Genomic DNA, 19,431 nt, shown 5'->3' on the forward strand with positions numbered 1-19,431 from the left:
TCATGCTGCAGCTTGAATCAGTTCTCTACTATTCTGTAGCCTTTCAAAGAGATTCAGTGCCACTGAGAAATTTGAAGCTCAGTCAAGTCATGTTCTTAAGATTATATGGAAAAATAACAGGTTAGCCGATAGTATCAGTCATACTTTTTATTTTGAATACATATGTCTACAATACTTGGAATATCTTAACTAATAAAAACTGTAATAGCAACTACTGTTAGAAAGTATGAAGTATTGCCTCACACTTACCATAACTATGTGCATTTAGTAGCATGTCCCAAAGTCAGAAATAGCTTTGACGTCATATATTTACATGTTTAAGTCAGAAGAAAAATTAGGAATCAAAGGCACAAACATACATAATATCTCAGATTATGTCTCACAAACATACGTAATATCTCAGATTAAGAAAATGTAATGAAAGAGTAACAACCTATGCAAACATCAGGTGTATAGTCACATACTAAGAACATTTTAAGGCATAACGTAAATGACCAGATAAATGTTAAACTGTATTTTGTGATGCTTTTCTTTCTGCTTCAATTCACAGATAGTTTTGTTCTAACCTCCTTAACATATTGACTTACTTCATTTGTTTATGAATATTTCAGAGCACTTTGCACAAGGCACTTTGCTCACAGCAAAAACATCGTCTACCAGAGGGGTACCAGAAGTACCAGACCCTGTTCTGAGGGGGCTTCACAATAGCTACAGATCTAATTAATTCTTATTCAGGATACTGCTGGTTTCCTTACAAGTCAACAAATATCGTGGAAGGGCCTGAGCACTGTTGCAGATGACAAAGGTGTCAGGATTGTTTACATCATCTACCAAGCTGTCATATACTTTAATGGCATCCCCCTCCACTGCTGGTGGCATGATATAAGATGAGTTGCCTTTAGTGTATAAGCCTGTTAATACCTCAGCCTCAAACACATACATTTTAGAGTCTGTTTCCTGTGTGGTTTTACCCTCAATTAGACTTTTCAGGTTCCTTTTAAAGTAGATGCCAGCTCCATATTTTTGTTCTGGAAAAAGAAAGAACAATTTTTAGAAGAATAAAAGCCTTTAACAATCGATTGTTGTGGGGTGGTAGTACTAGAAGTCTGCTTCTTGATTCAGTATTACATTTTATTGCATTTACATTACAGCTGAATGTGTGCCATCCTCTCACAAGTACATATGCATTAAGTGGCTCTCATGCTAGCACTGGTCTCTCACTGGAATCGTGAGCAGTGACAGCTGATGGCCATTCTGATTTAACTGCTGCTCCAGCGATGACCATTCAGATTTAACTGTTAATCCAGTGATAGAAACATCAGGGTATAATGTATTTATATAAACGCTTCAGTCAGCGTGTACTAAGGACTTGGATAAGTCAGCAAGATTTTAATAAAGTAAGCTATAAAATAAAAGCTTTGAGATTTTTAAGAATGCTGTATAAAAATGCTATTACTGTATGGCCTGGAGAAGTGAAAAGAAATTAAATGAGACCATCATCCTATTTATTACTTTGAAAGGGTGAAAATGTCCCACATATATGCATAGACAAGGAAAGGCAGACGTCCCTTTTTTGTTGTCTGAAATCCCAGTTCTGCATTTGACCAGCAAAATACCAGACCCTTCACCTGTTGCAGAATGAAGAACTAAATGCTTATCCTTTCCATTTCTGGAAATGTCTGTCTACTACAATACTTCATAGACACCACAACTTTCTTCCTAAGCATGCTCTAGTTTGAATGGCAGTCTGCTCAGTCAGATTCTGACCGCACCTGATCTGAGCAGTGGGTTAGCCTAGATGACTCTCAGAAGTACCTTCCAGCCTCAATTAGTCTGTGATTCCTTTGAAGATGTTTTAAAACATCAAGCTGCAGCAGGTAAATAAAGATGCTGACTTCTGGCTTTAAAAAGTGACACAATAAAAGAAAACATGGACATGACATTATGTGTATGTATATTCTGTCAGCAGTGTCTGCTAGGCTAGAATCCTGCTTGTCGTCACAGAGCCTTACTGACTTTACAGTATCAGGAAGGAAAATCTTACCACAGATAAAAAAGTAAGCTCATACGACTCTAAATGCAGGTAAGACAGTTCTTGTTTAGCAATGCCATTTTTTTCTGATTTTAATCTAACTTTAGTAGTCGTCACTATGTTAATTTTGATTAAAGATGCCAAAACAAATTATTACCTGTTGGTGGAGAATACATCCTGTGAAACCCAGTCTGGCACACCAAGCTACAGAACTGCACCGGAACATACTGGTACAACTTGTGTGTTATTTGGTAGGTATACTGGTTTTCTTCTACTTTTTTTTTCATTCGTTGGAATGCAGCAGATAAAAGAGGATTATGTATCTTTTCAATCTGTAACATAAGAGTGTAGTATAAGCAGAGACCAATATCCATGAAATTCGTGAGTGCTCTTGGTCAGGCTATGTTCTATAGTGGCAGAACTTTTGATTTAACTTAAAGGCACTGACCACAGAGCAGATCAGGTATTTGAAGTGTGCAACTGAGCCACAGAAAAAGAATCATGCTGCTATTCCATGTCCAAGAAGAAAACAAACATGCTGCATTAATGACCTGGAATATTGTGCTCATTCTAACATACCAACCTCATCTTTCTCTAGAGTCCTACAAAGGAACATTTGAAGCATGAAATAAGAAACAGAATATACAATACAGTTAAAAGGACTTCTTAGAATTTAACCACACTTTTGGAGTTGCATTATGTTTTAAAATGCTTTTTATTAGCAGTAAAGACTGCATCTGTTTTAAGGATTAGGCTGATTTGATCTCAGCTTTTAAAAGCAATATATTGAAAGAGTTCACCTGAGTTTTTAAAGCATGCTTGGTTCAAATATATCAGCTGAGATTTATTTTTTTCATTAATACCCTCTTTACCTTGAGAACACGAAGCCCAGCTTTTTCAAACTCTTTCTCTCTGTCTTTAAACTCCTGAAGGTGCAATTCTACCCGTGAAATCTGGATGCATTTAGTAGTATTTGTCTTGTGAAGGTGTCCTTCTGCTTGGCCTAGATACAAATAAGGGAGTAAAATTTTCATAGGTCATAATATCTGAGGTGCAGGCAATGAGGAAGGATCCAGGGATCCAATACTTTAGCTTCATAGATTGGTTAAAAAGAAATAATGTTAAATATTCTTTGAAGTAATGCCAGAGGCTAATACTGAAAGGGACTGATTATATATATTATATATAATTTTTCTGTATCTATTAAAGAAACAAGAAAGGCAATAAAAAAAAAAAAAACGAAAACAATTTAACTTCTCCATTACATCTCTCCATAGCCCAACTTTTATATAACGGTATCTATATTGAATGACTATACAAACATGAGACAAAAATTGACCACTCGATAGCTTTCTGTAATGTACTACTTCTGTCAACTTAATCATAGAATGATGGAATGGTTTGGGTTAGAAAGGACCTTAAGATCATCTAGTTCCAACCTCCCTGCCATGGGCAGGGACATCTCACACTAAACCATGTCACCCAATGTCAGCCTCTTTCCAACCTGGCCTTGAACACCGCCAGGGATGGAGCATTCACAACTTCTTGGGCAACCCATTCCAGTGCCTCACCACCCTCACAGTAAAGAACTTCTTCCTTATATCTAACCTGAACTTCCCCCATTTCAGTTTAAACCCATTGTCCCTTGTCCTATCACTACAGTTCCTAACAAAGAGTCATCTCTAGCATTCCTGTAGTTCCCCTTCAGATACTAGAAGGCTGCTATGATGACTCCAAGCAGCCATTTCTCCAGGCTCAACAGCCCCAACTTTCTCAGCCTGTCTTTGTATGGGAGGTGCTCCAGCCCCCTTATCTATCATCCTCAAGGAAAGTCAAAGACTCTGCAGAACAAGGCCAAGGTGGGTCCTGCAACAAGGGTTCAGCTGTAGCTAGCAAAAGAGCTCAGCAAAGGTGTGTGTTTATCATGTGCAAATCTTGTCAGTCACCAGTGGCCAGGCTGTAAAGTGATGCTGCCCTGGAGGAAGCCAGTTAGAGTTGGCTATACAATGATGGCCAGCCCTACTATAAGCTGTGCCCAACTGGAAATACTGCCAAGAAGGTAACCAAAGATAACAAATGGTCTTTCAGGGGCTCAGGTAGAAGTACAGTAATATTAGTAATTAAAGCTATGCTCAGTATGTGTGTGAACTGAATGCATGTCTGTCCACTCAGCATTACACAGATAGATGTTGCTTCATACTTGACCTTATTTAAGCGCTTACTTTACTTACTTCGTTAGACACTTGTTTACATACCCATTAAGTACAGCAGTTCCTTTTGTCTGGCTGTAGTGTCCTCTTGTATATGAAGCAGTAATTTTTCAGTTGTGAGCACTGCATCAATCACAGCATCAGGAGGGCCACGAAATTCCAGTCTTGCTTTTCCACCTTTCACCACTTCTGATACACATACACTAGAATGATGCTTTCGAGATAGCTCTGCAAACTCCTTTCTACCAAGGCTAAAAATGTAGTTGTTTTCAATAACAGCATGATGACTTCCCTCAATTTGTATCATGCTTTGGATCCATGATTCTGCTGCTTCCAATGCCATATGTATATTCCCTCTAAGTTCAATAGCAGGCTCATTCTTTGCAGCTTCTTTTACACTTTGACTGCCTGACTCTGTACCTGAAAGAAATTTTTTTTCTTTTTAGAAGTGCACTGGAAGAGTGAAGAGCTTTCAAGCGCTGTCACAATTTCCTATGTGTAATCCACGATGCAGTGTGCAGAAAACACGCTGCTCGTCTGGTATGCTCAAAACAGAAGAGAGTTTAGATACCAGGAGATAAGGTTTCCAGGAAAAAAACCAACCACAAATCAACTAAAGAACAAAATCAAACCAAAACACACGTGCAGAATTCATTTGCCTTCCATTAAATGACTTCTAACAGGTTAAGCAGAGGCAATGATTTTTATGTTTAAAATCTTATAAAGGAGTGGCCAGTTCTGTTGCTATCAGTGTAAAAATGCAAAGTGCTCACATTTTTGCCTCCTTCCCGCAAGACACATAAGCAAACACTGAGCTCTTTCTAAAGGAAGGTGATTTCAGATTCTCAGATTGGAATGCTCATTTACTTGAAATGCCGCTTCTGCCCATTACTTACTCAAATGATCACTTCTGTTGTAATACTGACTTTTTCCCAGTTTCTGTGTCGCTGAATAGAATTTTCTCTGGAAAACCTTGGAAGAAAAACATTTAGGAGCATTTTGAAATCGCTGTTGTCAAATACACAATTTGTCTTTTCAAAACTAATAGATAAGCAGTTTACAGCTGCTTCCCCCCCAGTTCTGAAATTATTGACATTGGACATTTGTCAGCTTTTCCCCAAATTTTATTGCTGACAGTACCAAAAGCATTCCTGTTCTTCTACATCTCCTAAGGTAAGACACCCCTTATACACTGAATGGCACCTCTAACAACTGCTTGTTGTGTGGGATATCTGGAACTCATGGAACCACACTAGACAAACGTTCATTAGTTGCAGTTTAATGCTGATGAATCCTTACTCAGTTTTAAAATCCAAACTATTCCCCTTCCTTTACCTCAAAATTCCTCTTCATGATCACACATGGAAAGCCTCTGAGAAGCGCTACCCTGCTAGGCAGTGGATTTGGCATCTGGCAAATTGCCTCTCCTTTTTTCAGCATAAAGAGTTTGATGTGCCCTGATTATCAAGGGATTAAGTGAGAAGCACATACAGCTTTCTGGAGAGTTTATGAGACAGTTACAGAAGACAGATCTGATCTTGGAATCATGGAATCATAGAATGGTTTGCATTGGAAGGAACCTTAAAGATCATATCCTTCCAACTGCCCTCCACCTAGTTCTTGCACCAAGCTGAAACTATGAATGGTTGAAGTTAAATGGGGACAAAAGCAAACTCTATTTTTATAGCTATCTAAAACACGTATGTATTAATCACATCAGCTAAATATTCAAGGTGGAAAATGGCCCACTGCACTTAAAATTACCCACTGTCTATTAGCAACCCTTCTATCACACTAGGTCATAAAACATGGTAAAAGTGTTTTGCCCTAGGAGTGTCATACAAAGAAAATAATAAAATGGTTAAAGACATTTCCCAAGGAGGAATAAGTTCATTCTTTAATACGTTAAGAGTAGACTTTCTTATAAATTTGCTGACAGTCAAGAGAATTTCAGAGCTCCTTCTACTTGTTTATCAAACCACAGGGTGATGACTTTGGGTTTAGTGAAGATAAATAAAGATCTGTAAAGATCAGTAATACCTGTTAATGAGAGAAATAGTTTCATTAATAGACCTGCTGCTCACAAACGTAAGCAGCACAGAATTCAGATTTTCTTAATTTGTAGTCATCTATGAGAATATTTTTACCGTTTTGGGTTTTCATTGTTAGTAGTTAGCAACATATTTGTTACCTTATAGCCATTGTTGTCATCTGGGCTAAGGACAAACTGCACATCTACCTTCTTCTCAGGCTGTGCCCTGGCAAAATTTAAAACCTCTTCAATCATGATCTGTGCCACTACACCAATAGGCAGCACTGATGAGCAAATGCCATTTGCTGGAAAAGAAACTGAGGGAGATTGGCAGTCCCAAACATAACACAGGCATCTGGTCACTGCAGCTTTTAATTCCTGCATGAAAAGCAACTGGTTTAGTCCCCACATCACTCAAGATGAAAATTAATTAAAAACCAATCAAACTGATTATTACCTCACACAGTAACACCGGGTGGTGGTATTGTGGCCATACAGTGTGCAGCACAAACTCACAGGGCAGATTATAGCCTCTTGTTCGTAAGATTTTATAAGACAAAAGGTCTTTAAGATGAGACTTAAGTTCATCCTGAAGAGCTGAACCTGCTTTTTTCAGCAGTGTTCTTGCAACTGGAGAGTAAGGCTCGCCATTCACAGATACAAAATTAACAACATCTGTAGTCTGGCAAAAAAGAGCAAAGTTTCAGTATAATTCAAGTTTACAATATGCAAGCTTTGCTACTATAGAGAGCACTCTTTCTAGGAACAATTCATTTTAAAAAAGCGTGGCTGCAGCACATCAGCTGTTTGACATTCTCTTTCAAACACTGCTAATAAGCACTGCTTATTACTAAGGACAGCACTGGAATACATCAAAGTACGCACATTCTGGTGGCAGTAAATGCCTACATTTTTTTCAGAAACCAACAGCATGCACAAGACCCATTCCAGTCTTCTGTGTTCAGCAGAGTTATTACTGCAGCTATGGAAGTGACCCATATGTGCCTCACCAAATGCAATTCTGCAGCCAATTATCAACAAGCAGGAGAGAACTATTGCTGTGGCTGTTATCCCAGCCCTTGCTGATGCTCCCCCTGTTACAGCAGTCACCAGACTAGTGGGGTCAGTGCACACAGCAGAACTCCAAAGCTATGGTCGCTTCAAATTCCAGTGGAAAAACCAGATTCCCACAGGTCTCTTGTATTTCAAATTAAATATGTAAAATGCAAAAAATGTGTTTTCAGAATGCTGATAACAACAGTAGTTCTCGCTTTTAATTGTTGAAGATTTTGTAGAGTTGTAAGACTTTGGAGCAGATTTTCCTCATAGTCTTGAAGGCATGTGGTATTTTCCAATGCTGTATAATTGCTTAATAAAATTCCCCACAGTGTCAACTTTGCGATCTTTCACTGTCACATCAACAAAAGTAACTTTCTGTTCAATTAAGATACCTCTTTAAAATAAAAGTTATGACTTGTGTTTAGCAAATACTGTTTTTTTAAAGAAATGGCTAAATGCTATCCCTGTGACGTAGCTTCCAGTCCAAGAGCTCTGTGGGGTTACTATGACTAAACTCATATATTTTGTCTCATATTTTCTAGCTAAGAATTTGAACGAATCAATTTCAATGGTGCACTGTTTAAAGGTAAGGTACACATCATCTGTGTAAGTTATTTTCAGCTGTTGCAGTGTTTGCTGAGTAACTCCAGCAGTGGCATCTATGAGAACATAAATTACAGAAAAAAAAAAAGCAGAAGATAAGAGTAGACTTCTAGGGAATGCATGATAAAATGTGAACTCCCATGATGTTATAATAAGATAAACATTAGCATAGGGGTAAGTTATTATTCATCATCCAATCTTTAGCTGCTTCCTATAATGCCATAACAGCATGCATACAAAAAAGAAATAAAAACGTTCTGATTTTTAATACCCATTTAGATAAACAAGCAAGCAAGCAAACAAACAAACATAACAAAAAACCTCACCAAAAAACAGCAAACAAAACCAACAACTCCTTGCCGCTGTAATTTATTTGCCATTTGTAATTTCTCATCAGGCTGAGAAGATAACTACTTAGTGGATCAATATGTGTTCTGAACCCTTGGGCTCCAAATCCTGCAAGGATTGTGAGGCAATTTCTTGTTCAGCATATCATGGGACAGACTTACCTTCTGCTCTTCAAGGACACCTCTTACGACGCTCAAGTGAACACCTCCATGCCTGATGGAAGTTGAAAGCTGTCTCGATGAAGTTGAAAGAGTTTCCTCAAGTGAACTGGTATCACCCAAAAACTTTTCACAGGCATTCTTAATTTCTTCGACTATAGGCTCATAAGGGTTCACCAGGTGGATTTCCCTGAGACAACTTGGTGGACTGGTCTTGATAAATTCCTTTATAGCCATTACAATCACTTGAGCACACAAATTGATTGGGAAGCAAAAAACACCCGAACTCACTGCTGGAATAGCCACAGACTTTATACCATTTTTGGGAACAATAACATACCTCAGGACATTCCAAATAGCTTCCTGAAGTAAGTCACAACATCTTTCCTTTTCAGAAACAACCCACAATGGACCAACTGCATGAATGATTTTTTTGCAGGGGAGCTTCCCTCCACCTGTCACTGCTATTTTGCCAGCTGTGAGTTTTCCATGCTTTTGAATGTAATGATTGCTTTCTGCTTGTATTTCTGGCCCTCCAGCATTCACAAGGGCTAAAGCAAGGCCTCCTGAATGATTAAGAAATTTATTGGCTGAATTCACCAAAGCATCAGCCTTGTGTCTTGTGAGATCATCCTTACAAACACAGATCTCAATTCCCTGCTTGGTTTTTTTCCTGTATACTTCAACAGTGCATTTTGTATCTTTGAAGGTCAATGTACAAGCAAACTTTTTGAAAACAAGTTTACTTAGACAGTCCTCTCTTTTCTTAAGAGCTTCATAGGCATCTTTATTGATGGGAATCATCAAGCTGTCTTCATCCATTACCATGCTTGGCCCTAGGATACAGAATAATATGAAGTGAAATCCAAGATACTACTGCCAGAACACTGCTTTTTATATGGAAGTGTGGTTTATAGCTCTCAGTTGTATCCTACTCTCATTACCTACAAAATTTTTGGCAGAGTCTGATCTCTGCCTTTTCCACAGGCTTAGAAAGCCCAAGTAAGCACTAAAAGATTACAATAATGTCACTGCACCTGTCGTGACTTGAGGATTTGAGTTTGCCGTACTGTTTACCTGATGAGGAAACCTGGTTAAGATGCATCTCCTCCTGCTGCTTGTTCTCGCTCTCTCACTTACCTACTGTTTATTCTCTCCCAACAGAAGCCTCCTTCTGCTCTCTCCAGGGCATTTTATTTTAGTATTTTGTTACTGATTTCATAGAATCATAGAATAGTTAGGATTGGAAAGGACCTCAAGATCATCTAGTTCCAACCCCCCTGCCATGGGCAGGGACACCTCACACTAAACCATCCCACACAAGGCTTTGTCCAACCTGGCCTTGAACACTACCAGGGGTGGAGCACTCACAACCTCCCTGGGCAACCCATTCTAGTGCCTCACCACCCTAACAGGAAAGAACTTCCTCCTTATATCCAATCTAAACTTCCCCTGTTAAAGTTTTAACCCGTTACCCCTTGTCCTCTCACTACAGTCCCTGACAAAGAGTCCCTCCCCAGCATCCCTATAGGCCCCCTTCAGGTGCTGGAAGGCTGCTATGAGGTCTCCACGCAGCCTTCTCTTCTCCAGGCTGAACAGCCCCAACTTCCTCAGCCTGTCTTCATACGGGAGGTGCTCCAGTCCCCTGATCATCCTCGTGGCCCTCCTCTGGACTTGTTCCAACAGTTCCATGTCCTTTTTATGTTGAGGACACCAGAACTGCACACAATACTCCAGGTGAGGTCTCACGAGAGCAGAGTAGAGGGGCAGGATCACCTCCTTCGACCTGCTGGTCACGCTCCTTTTGATGCAGCCCAGGATACGGTTGGCTTTCTGGGCTGCGAGCGCACACTGAAGCCAGCTCATGTTCAGTTTCTCATCGACCAGCATCCCCAGGTCCTTGTCCGCAGAAGGGTTTTTGAAACCACTTTTTTTAGGGAAAAAAACAATGGTAAACAGTGGGGCTGTTTTTACATTATCAGTATGGCTATACAGCCCTCTCCTGGCAGATGTCAGCAGCACTACATACAGTATTAATTACTGTAAATGAATTTGTATGAGTTTCATCAAACTTCCCTCAGGAGCATGCTGCCTGCTTGTGAAGAGTTTAACATTTTGCACTTATATACACACTGATTCATCAAAACACTTCTGAGCTCTTTTTTAAAGAGAAATGCAAGCAAATCCTGTCGAAGCAATGAATAATAATGTTGTCATAATTGTGTCTAATTCACACATTCCAGGTTGCTTTTGGCTATTTCACATCAATATTTTCGAGTTTTCTCGCTGTGTCTGGCAGTGTTCAACTTAAATGCAGAAACGCACTTTGCAGATGGCTAAATGAGAGGCTTACCTGGACCGCTCTTCTCTTTAGAGGTCTCTGGACGGTAACTCTATTGTAACAAAGACAAGGAAGTGCATGTTACCGCCTGACCGCCGCGGTCCTGCAGGAGGCGTTCTGTTGCAAGCATACCTTTCCAAAACCAACTACGAAGTGTTCTGATATTTGAAGTGCTATGCAGGGCTGAAATTGGGGTGACCGGAGCACTGTGCGTGAAGTTATCCACACCTTACGATAGCTCCGGCTCACCTGTGGGTGGTGAGCAGCCGAAAATTTTACTTCTTCCCGAGAGCCGGGCCAGAAAAGAGCGCTTGCTTTGGGGTTTTCCGTTTGGGCTTTGGTTTATTCCCCAGGGCCTGAAGCCCGGTGGCAAAGCTGTGAGGGAGGCCCCGGCCTGGCGCGTCGCACAGGGGCAGCTCCAGCCGCAGCCCCCCTGACCCCCTCAGGGGCTGCCTCCGGCCCCGAGCTCTCCACCCCCTCCAGCCCTGCTCTGTTACCTGGAGGATCCCCATTAACCGGAGCCGCGCGGCGTGGCCGTCTCCCCCTCAGCTTCGGCCGCGGGAAGAGCGCGGGGCGGAGAACTGCGGTCCCGAGCGACGGAGCGGGAAACGAAAGCGAAAGCGGGCGGCGGCGGCAGCGGCGTTATGGCGGCGGCGGCGGCGCTGCTGGTGCGGCTCTGCCCCGCGCCCGACGCCGGCGAGAAGGTGTTGCTCAAGCTCCAGAGCTACTTCCAGTCAAGGAAGAGGTCGGGGGGCGGCGAGTGCGAGGTGCGAGCGGGCCCCGTGCCCAGCACCTACTGGGTGCTCTTCCAGCAGGAGCAAGGTGCGTACGGGCTTGGGTAGAGGGGCTGGGGCGGGCGGTGCGGCTCTAAGGCGGCAGGACCCGCGGCTCCGCTGCCGAGCCCCGCCACCCCGGAGGGCTGCTCACACGCAGGCCCCTCGGCCGAGTGACTGTGTAAGGGGGCTGGCCATGGCTGCCGTGGGCACCCCTGGGTGGGCAAGGGGAAGGTGGTCTCTGTGACAACCACTTGTAGCCGTCAAGCTGTCAGGTAACTTTACCGGCCTTGTCTGTCTGTCCTCAAATTACTGCAGATAAGCAGAGTGTGGAATCTCGCACGGATCACGTTGTGGAAATCGGTGCCAGGCACCTGAAGATAGTCATCCAGCGGGGAGAAGAAGACCTGAGCAAAAGCCGGTTTACAAAGCAGGCATTCCCTAGCTGCCCCATCCCCTCCAGCTCTTCCCCACCTCCTCAGCAGGAGCAGCAGGCAGCCGAAGGCCATGGAGCCACCACAAGAGAAGTCATTACCAAAAAGGTACACCAGGAAGAGCAGTAACAACCAGTGCCACGACTGCTTGTAGTTTCACAAGTCCTTTGTGTTGCTTTATGTTGTGCTTCGATATTTCATGACATGTTCATTCATGTTACAGAATGTTCAATGTCAGCTACATTATCTTAGTCTATAAAATGGGGCCAAGGAATGACTTTGGAATGGTGTACCATCCACACATGCTAACAGGCAGCATGTTCTCCAGCATGGCTTTGGTATGTGCCAACCACTGTTCCTCAAAGCAGCACCCTGGTAGGTTTCAGGAAATAGAATGCACTGAGGATTGCTCCCAAAAGGTGGAAGAATGGTATAAGATTTGGATCCCTCCCTGCTACATAGACCTCTAACACTATTTCAGCACATTTTGCATCTTCCAACAGCCCTAATTGCTTCCATCCTTTGCCTCAGTGTTAAAAATATCTGCTCCGATTTGGTGCAGCACAGCAAACACTATTTCAGACACTTTGAACTAGAAGTTATGCAAAAAAGACCAACTGTGTGTTAGGGACATGGGGTAGGGCCAGGCTACGCCTTACATGATGTGGACATGACTCTACATAGACACTGACAGCTGCCCCCAAAGGGTGTACCCTGTTTTGTGTAGTATAACAAGTATAGCATGTGCTAACATAGTGGTTACCTTGTGTCTGTAGCAGTGTACTCCAAATTTCTCTATCCTTCTGTCTGTGCAAAGTAAAGATGTGAACATGCTTGTTATTTTTCAGAATCCTGTTTTCTGCCTTAACCCTGAGTTACTAAACCATGACTTTTTTTAAAATATAATTAATGAACAATGCAATATTAAATGTTCTGTTAAAACATCTTGTAGCTCTGCTGCTAGACACTAAGGGGACAGGCAGTTTCTTTTGGGGAACCTTGGCAGAATGGTGATGGCCCCAAGTTATATTTACAATTAAAGCTTTATTTTTTTTTTTTTAAGGATTCTATGATTAACATAGCATAGAATTAATGATCAGAATAGCACAGGATTTCTACACGCAGAATCCGTGTAGGACAATTTTATAAATAGCATAGCACTGAATTTTATAGCAAATCTTAGCTTGTGGTTTCTAATCACTTCTGCAGATCATGTCAAATCTTAGTACCTGGCTTGCTGTATCGATGTAACATATCTAGACTTGAAAAAACACACGAAAGTATGAGTCATTTACTCAGTTCTCAGACAAAGCAGAGAATGGTGGAAGTATCCCTGGCCACTGGAGGTTCACAGGTCTCACTGCTCAGGAACAGTTGTGATCCAGGTTCCCACCTGGGACTTGTAACTGCTTGATTTTGTAGACAATGCACTGCATGCTGATTAGCTTCAAGGCCAGTAAGGAGAGGAGTAGCTGGCTTGGTGCTCAGGAACCTTGAGGATTGTAGGGAGAGGAAGAAGTCTGTTTGCTCCATGTACTTGATGCACAGGACCTTCAGGGCATGATAATGAGAAGGGAAAGGGACTAATATGTGACCAGCTTAGTTACAGAGAATGGCTGTTTGTCTTATTAAATGGCATTAGTTATGGTAACTATATAACTGGAAGTCAGGAGCAGAGGATACTGGTCACAGTCTCAAAATAGCAAAGTTATCATCTTTGTACCTGCAATGCTGATGACATTAAGAAGTTCCATTTTTGCTGCTGACTTGGAAGCAAATTGCTTTACTTACATATGCGTAATGTCAGTATACATGACAGAAGAGAAATAGTATGTGTAAAAGTGTCTATAGTAACCTGGCCCCACTGAGATGTACCAGAGCTTTTCCTTACTGAAAATATAGACGCGGCAAGCATACAGCCTTAGAAAAAAGAAATACTGATTTCTTCTTATGTTTTTAGATATTTCTTATAGTATCTGCGACTCTGAATACCAGTATGTTCACTGAACAGCAAAGGAAGAGAATTACCATTATATGTCCAAATTTAAAGAGAGAAGGAAATCCTGATATTGATGGAGTTGAGAAACTGACGGGAGATTTTGCAGACATTGAAAAAGCTTATTGCTACTTTAAGGATATCCTTTCAGGCAATGATCCGAACCTTGATTTTTCACATTCTGAAAGTAAGAATGGTTTGAAAGATGAAAATGGTCTGAATACTGAAGAAGTGAATGAGTTTACAGTTCCATCAGCTCTCTATGAATATTTCAGTCATACCTGTAAAGAACAAATCAAAGAACTACATGAACGTTTTGGGGTGTGTATAACAAGTAAAGATCATTACAATGGAAGCATATCAGTAGGCTTCATTTCTGACAGAAGTCCTGCATCAATACAACAAGCTAGCAATTTTTTTATCAGAACTTTTCAGAAAAATGTGGAAAACCTGAGACAGGAAGAACTTCCTGTTGCAAACAGCTATGCATTAAATGAGATAATAGCGAAATTAAATGCTAAATTTAGTAAACTTCTTGCCAAAGAGGAAGGGAATCAGTTGCTACTTTGTGGTCCCGCAAGTGAAATTTTAGCTGCCAAAAAAATTCTAGCAGAAGAAGGTGAAAACAGCCAAGCTGAAAAGAATTTGAAAATGTCATCTGAACTGTACAAATACAGGAACGGAATTGAAGTTGATGCTTCTATGTTTAAGTTGTTGGAGACAATATTAAGCAAAGAAATTGAAGACATTAAAGACAAATTTGATACCACAATTGAAAAGAGAGACATTTCATATGACCAGAAGATGCTGATAACATTTAGGCCTAGGATCAAAACTTTTGATATGTCTTCACATGCTACTGAGTGTTTCATCAATGCATTTCAGAGTGCCTTTGCAATGTTAAGAGAAAAAATCATCAGCTTGAAGCTTTCAGAAGGTCAGGAGAAAAGATTAAATATATTACTTAATGGGAAACAATTGGAAAATCTGCATGTAAAGCTTAAGAAGGAAGAAGACAAATTGATGTTAATTGGCTTACCAAACCATCTTTCTGATGCTGAAAAGTACATTATGAACTTTCTTCCCATTGAAGACTCAACACAAAGTAAAAATAGGACACCATCGACCTCTGATCTCAGCTATCAAGAAGATACAGGAGCATCCGAGAAGAAATACAATGGCAGGCAAAAGAATAATCTTACTTCTGAAGGACAGGCTAAGGCAAAGACAGAAGAAAATGACAAAGATACGTGTCCAATTTGCATGGAGATAATTAATAACAAAGAAACACTGAGAAAGTGCAAACATGCATTTTGCAAAAGTTGCATCGACCAGGCCATGACTTACAAGCAAGCTTGTCCTATTTGCAATACTTTCTATGGAGTCATGAGAGGAGACCAGCCAGAGGGGAGAATGTCAAGTAGAATTCTGTCTTCAGCTCTCCCTGGTTATCCCAGTTGTGGTACTATTGAGATTACATATAATATGCGAGGTGGTATTCAAACTGTAAGTATAAAGATTTATAAAAGAGATTTTTCCCACAACAAAACCAATATTGAACATAAAATTAACTGTTTTCCTATCATTTTGATGCACTTCCAGGAGAGATATTTCTTTGTTCTGTACAAATCTGCAAGTACTTAATTCAGTATTTTTGGGTGCAATTAAGTAATGCAGTAGGAATTGAAAGTTAAATAGTAGCCATTTTATTTGCAGCAGGACAGAGCTACCTGCCTGTAGTTTGCACACTGGGGATAGCTGAACTGAAATCTATGGAGTAATATCATTTAAACAACATTTTCTGAGTATAGTGAGTATTTTTGGGGGAATTCTCTTAGCTGCAGACACCAGTGGGCCAAAATGAATAGCGGGCTGGCTTGTAAGCTTTTCAGGTGAGGTATCAGCTTATGTTGTGTGCTTAAGAGTCATGACTAAGACTAAAAATGGGATAAATGAAAAAGTTGGGGGTGGGGTGACATGCATTTCAGAGAGCAAAGATAAGAAAACAAATTTTAAAATAACAATGGATACATGAGTGATGACAAGAAAATGTGAATGAAACTTCTATGAAAGAAATCATCTAATGAGAAAACTCCTCAAAATCAGTCATCAGTCATACTATGTCCTCCTCAATCAAAGACGGGATAAAAAGTATTGCAAAAGCTGGGATGTGTCATTTTCATGTTTTCAAAACATTTATGATATACAGTGGTTTTTTCGTTGTTTTCTTTTTTTTTCTCTTTTTTTTTTTTTTTTTTTTTTTTTTTACAAAACAGAACAACCATCCAAACCCAGGGAAACATTATTCTTCAACTTTTCGAAAAGCCTATTTACCTGACAATAAAGAAGGGCAAGAAATTCTGCAGCTCCTCAGAAAAGCCTTTAACCAAGAACTGATTTTCACAGTGGGAGAATCACGTACTACTGGTTCAACAGACGTTATCACATGGAATGATATTCACCACAAAACTTCCATGGTGGGAGGACCTACCAAGTAAGTAGTCTTCTCTTTATGTAATTTTATTGCTCTTCATGTAATTTTATTTATTAGATGAGTCAGGAAGGCTACCCTCAATATTTTCCATGTTAGAGCATTCAGATTTTGTCATTGACAAAGTGATTGTGGAATGCTCTATGGATCCAGACTTGAATGACCTCACCAGTTCGGACAACTGAACAGTCCGAACAGCTGACCAGGATGAGCTCAGGCTTCTGTTGCCCTACAGGCCACACATTCACCAGTGAGCTGTGTAAAGCATACTCAGTTAATAACTGCTCTGGTTAGAAACTACTTGTAGTACAGAACAGCATGCTCTTGATAGCAGTGAAGGTTGGACTTCTGATCCTGGCCTCTTCTGTTACCTGCTGGTTTGCACCAGGAGGTACTGGTCTGTTATGACCCCAGTAAAGACAGCACTCGGACCCTGGAAAATGTGATTTGAAATTCTACATATGAAGTCTAACAGCAAGAAGAGATTGTAGTATAGATATGGTTCTGTTCTTTTAGATGCTATGAACCCTGAGCTGTACAGCATTCAGTGGGCTTCCAATCAGAGCAGAGGATGCCATGCCGACCACATCCATATGAGGGGTTACCACATTTTTGTCATTCGAGCTATTACAGGATTTTCTTAGTAGAAGAGAAACTCTGCTCAGTATTTCTTGAGGACTTGCTGCACTTCTAGATAAAGGCAGATACACAGGTGGTGTAATCACCAGGAGCAAGTGGGAGCTGCCCGAGCCTGTTACACAGCCATGGGATGTGCACAGCACAACACAGCACTGAAGGTCATGCTGCACATCTAGCGCAGCACAGCATGGCAGAGGCCTGGGCCTGCCCCAGTGAACTGTGGATCGCTAATTCCTCAATGTATAACAGGCTTCTGGTCCACATTCACTACATTCCACCCCTTAATGCACATACCATTGGCCATTCTGAAAGATACGATTCACTGCAGATAAATATCAGTAAAATTTGGCTCCTGGGAAAAGTCTTACAGAGACAAGAGGAAGTCTTGGAACAATCTTTTCAAGCTTGTTTAAACCTCTCAGGGGCAGGTGTCTTCTTGCAAGCTCTCAAGTTTTATGTCTAGATCCCCCTTCTTGGGCTAGGATCATAAAAGGACAGAAAGTATCAGTTTTACTTTATTGCTTCCTTTGCCCAGCTGCTCGCCCTTGTTATCACTTGCTTCATACCTGCTTTTGGTGATGCACTACTTAAAATCCAGAGGTGCTATTTTATTTGTGTTTTGGATGCTCACGGGTACGCTTTACCTCTGATTTTTACAAAGATGCATGCCCAAGTGCCCTATCATTTTCAAGTGAGACAGCTGGCGGCTTTGAAAATCAAGTTCTCGGTGTCAGTTTGGGCAACCAAATTCAGCAGTTCCTTTTTTGAAGTTTTTAGCTTTACAGATGTACTACCTCTCTAATCTGCAAAATAGGATCTGTTTTCTCTGTAGATTAAGAAGGAAGTGCGTAAAATTTGTAAAGTGTTCTAAGAGATTTGAATGAGAAGGTTCTGTAGAACTGTGAAGTGCTTCATTGCAGAAGTATTCTTTTTTTCTTCTCCTAGCTTCGGTTATCCTGATCCTGATTATCTGCTCCGGGTTCGATTGGAATTGAAAGCAAAAGGAATTGAATAAAGGATTTTATCAACTGTCAACCCTTAAGTGCAGTAACTGAACATGTAGCAGTTAATTTACTATTCAATCACTAAGAAGAAATTACTTTGTTCAACTGCTGCACTTAAACCACTTGTATTTCACAGTCAGCTAAGAAAAGTAATCTTTTTCATCAAGTGATTTATGCTCTTTTTACACATCATTTACTTCCTCAAATAATGCTTCTCTAAATGTGTAGCATTTACAGAATTTGGGTCTTGTGAGTGCAGTATGAGTACTCATTGCACTTGTCAAATTTCAGATTGTGCATCTTATTTTACCAGTGAATCTGATCTGCACTTTTTTCCCTACAAGTCCTCAGCCTGATCACTAATAGCTTTTATTTGATAAAATGCTTTAGCTTTGTGTTACTACGTCTATCATCATGGATAGCATCAGGTAACTCATCTGCCTAGAAAATTTCTATGCAGCTGTTACAGCATCAGCTGTGATCAGGCTGTGATCTTTCACTTATTTTCTTTTCCAGGGTAGAAATGGCAGTAGTGGTTTGGGGTTTACAGGTTAAATTAGCATGGATAATTTATAAAGGGATATGTGGATGCTGCTGTGGTGGTTTTAACATGTAGGAGTGCTAAATGCTGAGGCAGGTTTGAGTGAATGGAAAGTAAATGGTGCCTGTGGCCATCTCTGATCAGGGGGTCCTGGTTCTGTGCCTTCCATCGTGTTTGAGCTTAAATACAACTTTTACATCAGCTTTACAACTATAAAACTATATTCTTCCCATTGGTTCTAATATATGCTTTAAATTGTATAACAAAGATACCTAGTTGCTGTGCTCTGCACAGTCTAAATAGCCTTGATAATTACCTTTTGGGGGGGGGGGGTGTAGAACAAGTAACTTTTGCATAGTGCAGCCATAATTTTTAGTGAGTTAAACCATTTTTGTTAGACTATTGAATATAACCAATAAATAAAATATAAAAATACCATCTGCCCAGTTCTGCATTCTTCTGTACAGCCTTTCCCTCCTGTTTTAAATAAGTATTGCTGTTTTGTTTTGTTTTTTTATTTAAGAATTTGCCACCAGCACCACGACTTGGGGTGATTTGGACCCCATGCCACCTCCTTTTTTCTTCTCTTTATTTTAGGTTCCCACATTGTAAATAGGCAGTATTACTTTACCTCCCTGACTTTCATGTGTCATAGTATCAGCACTGTTTGGTTTCCATGTGGGTTACAGTATCTTTTCTACTGTAGTTTTGTTTTACCACATTTGTTTTCACATTTTACACTATTTCACGTTTCCTCCTTTTCTGTGCAG

At 40.6% G+C, this 19,431-nt stretch overlaps 2 protein-coding genes across 4 annotated transcripts; one reads left to right on the forward strand and one right to left on the reverse strand.

The window, feature by feature from the left end:
• Window positions 1-132: 132 nt before the first annotated feature.
• PARP9 (poly(ADP-ribose) polymerase family member 9) lies at window positions 133-11,594 on the reverse strand. 2 transcript variants are annotated; one of them, XM_065671365.1, is made up of 10 exons: window positions 11,281-11,594; window positions 10,796-10,835; window positions 8,446-9,278; window positions 6,732-6,956; window positions 6,434-6,652; window positions 5,139-5,214; window positions 4,288-4,662; window positions 2,905-3,035; window positions 2,190-2,364; window positions 133-1,028 (listed from the first exon to the last, which is right to left on the reverse strand). In XM_065671365.1, exons 1-10 carry the CDS (start codon window positions 11,293-11,295, stop codon window positions 721-723), a joined length of 2,397 nt encoding a protein of 798 aa, XP_065527437.1. In that variant the 5' UTR covers window positions 11,296-11,594; the 3' UTR covers window positions 133-720. The 2 variants fall into 2 exon arrangements, with proteins under 2 accessions (XP_065527437.1, XP_065527438.1); XM_065671366.1 differs by lacking the exon at window positions 10,796-10,835 and having other exon boundaries at window positions 11,281-11,593.
• On the forward strand, window positions 11,377-19,097 carry DTX3L (deltex E3 ubiquitin ligase 3L). 2 transcript variants are annotated; one of them, XM_065671367.1, is made up of 5 exons: window positions 11,377-11,605; window positions 11,875-12,098; window positions 13,951-15,492; window positions 16,263-16,480; window positions 18,062-19,097. In XM_065671367.1, exons 1-5 carry the CDS (start codon window positions 11,428-11,430, stop codon window positions 18,129-18,131), a joined length of 2,232 nt encoding a protein of 743 aa, XP_065527439.1. In that variant the 5' UTR covers window positions 11,377-11,427; the 3' UTR covers window positions 18,132-19,097. The 2 variants fall into 2 exon arrangements, with proteins under 2 accessions (XP_065527439.1, XP_065527441.1); XM_065671369.1 differs by lacking the exons at window positions 11,377-11,605; window positions 11,875-12,098 and adding an exon at window positions 12,199-12,328.
• The last annotated feature ends 334 nt before the right edge of the window (window positions 19,098-19,431 follow it).

Source organism: Lathamus discolor, chromosome 3 (genome assembly GCF_037157495.1).
Source record: "Lathamus discolor isolate bLatDis1 chromosome 3, bLatDis1.hap1, whole genome shotgun sequence".
In the NCBI taxonomy this organism is placed as follows: Eukaryota; Metazoa; Chordata; class Aves; order Psittaciformes; family Psittacidae; genus Lathamus; species Lathamus discolor.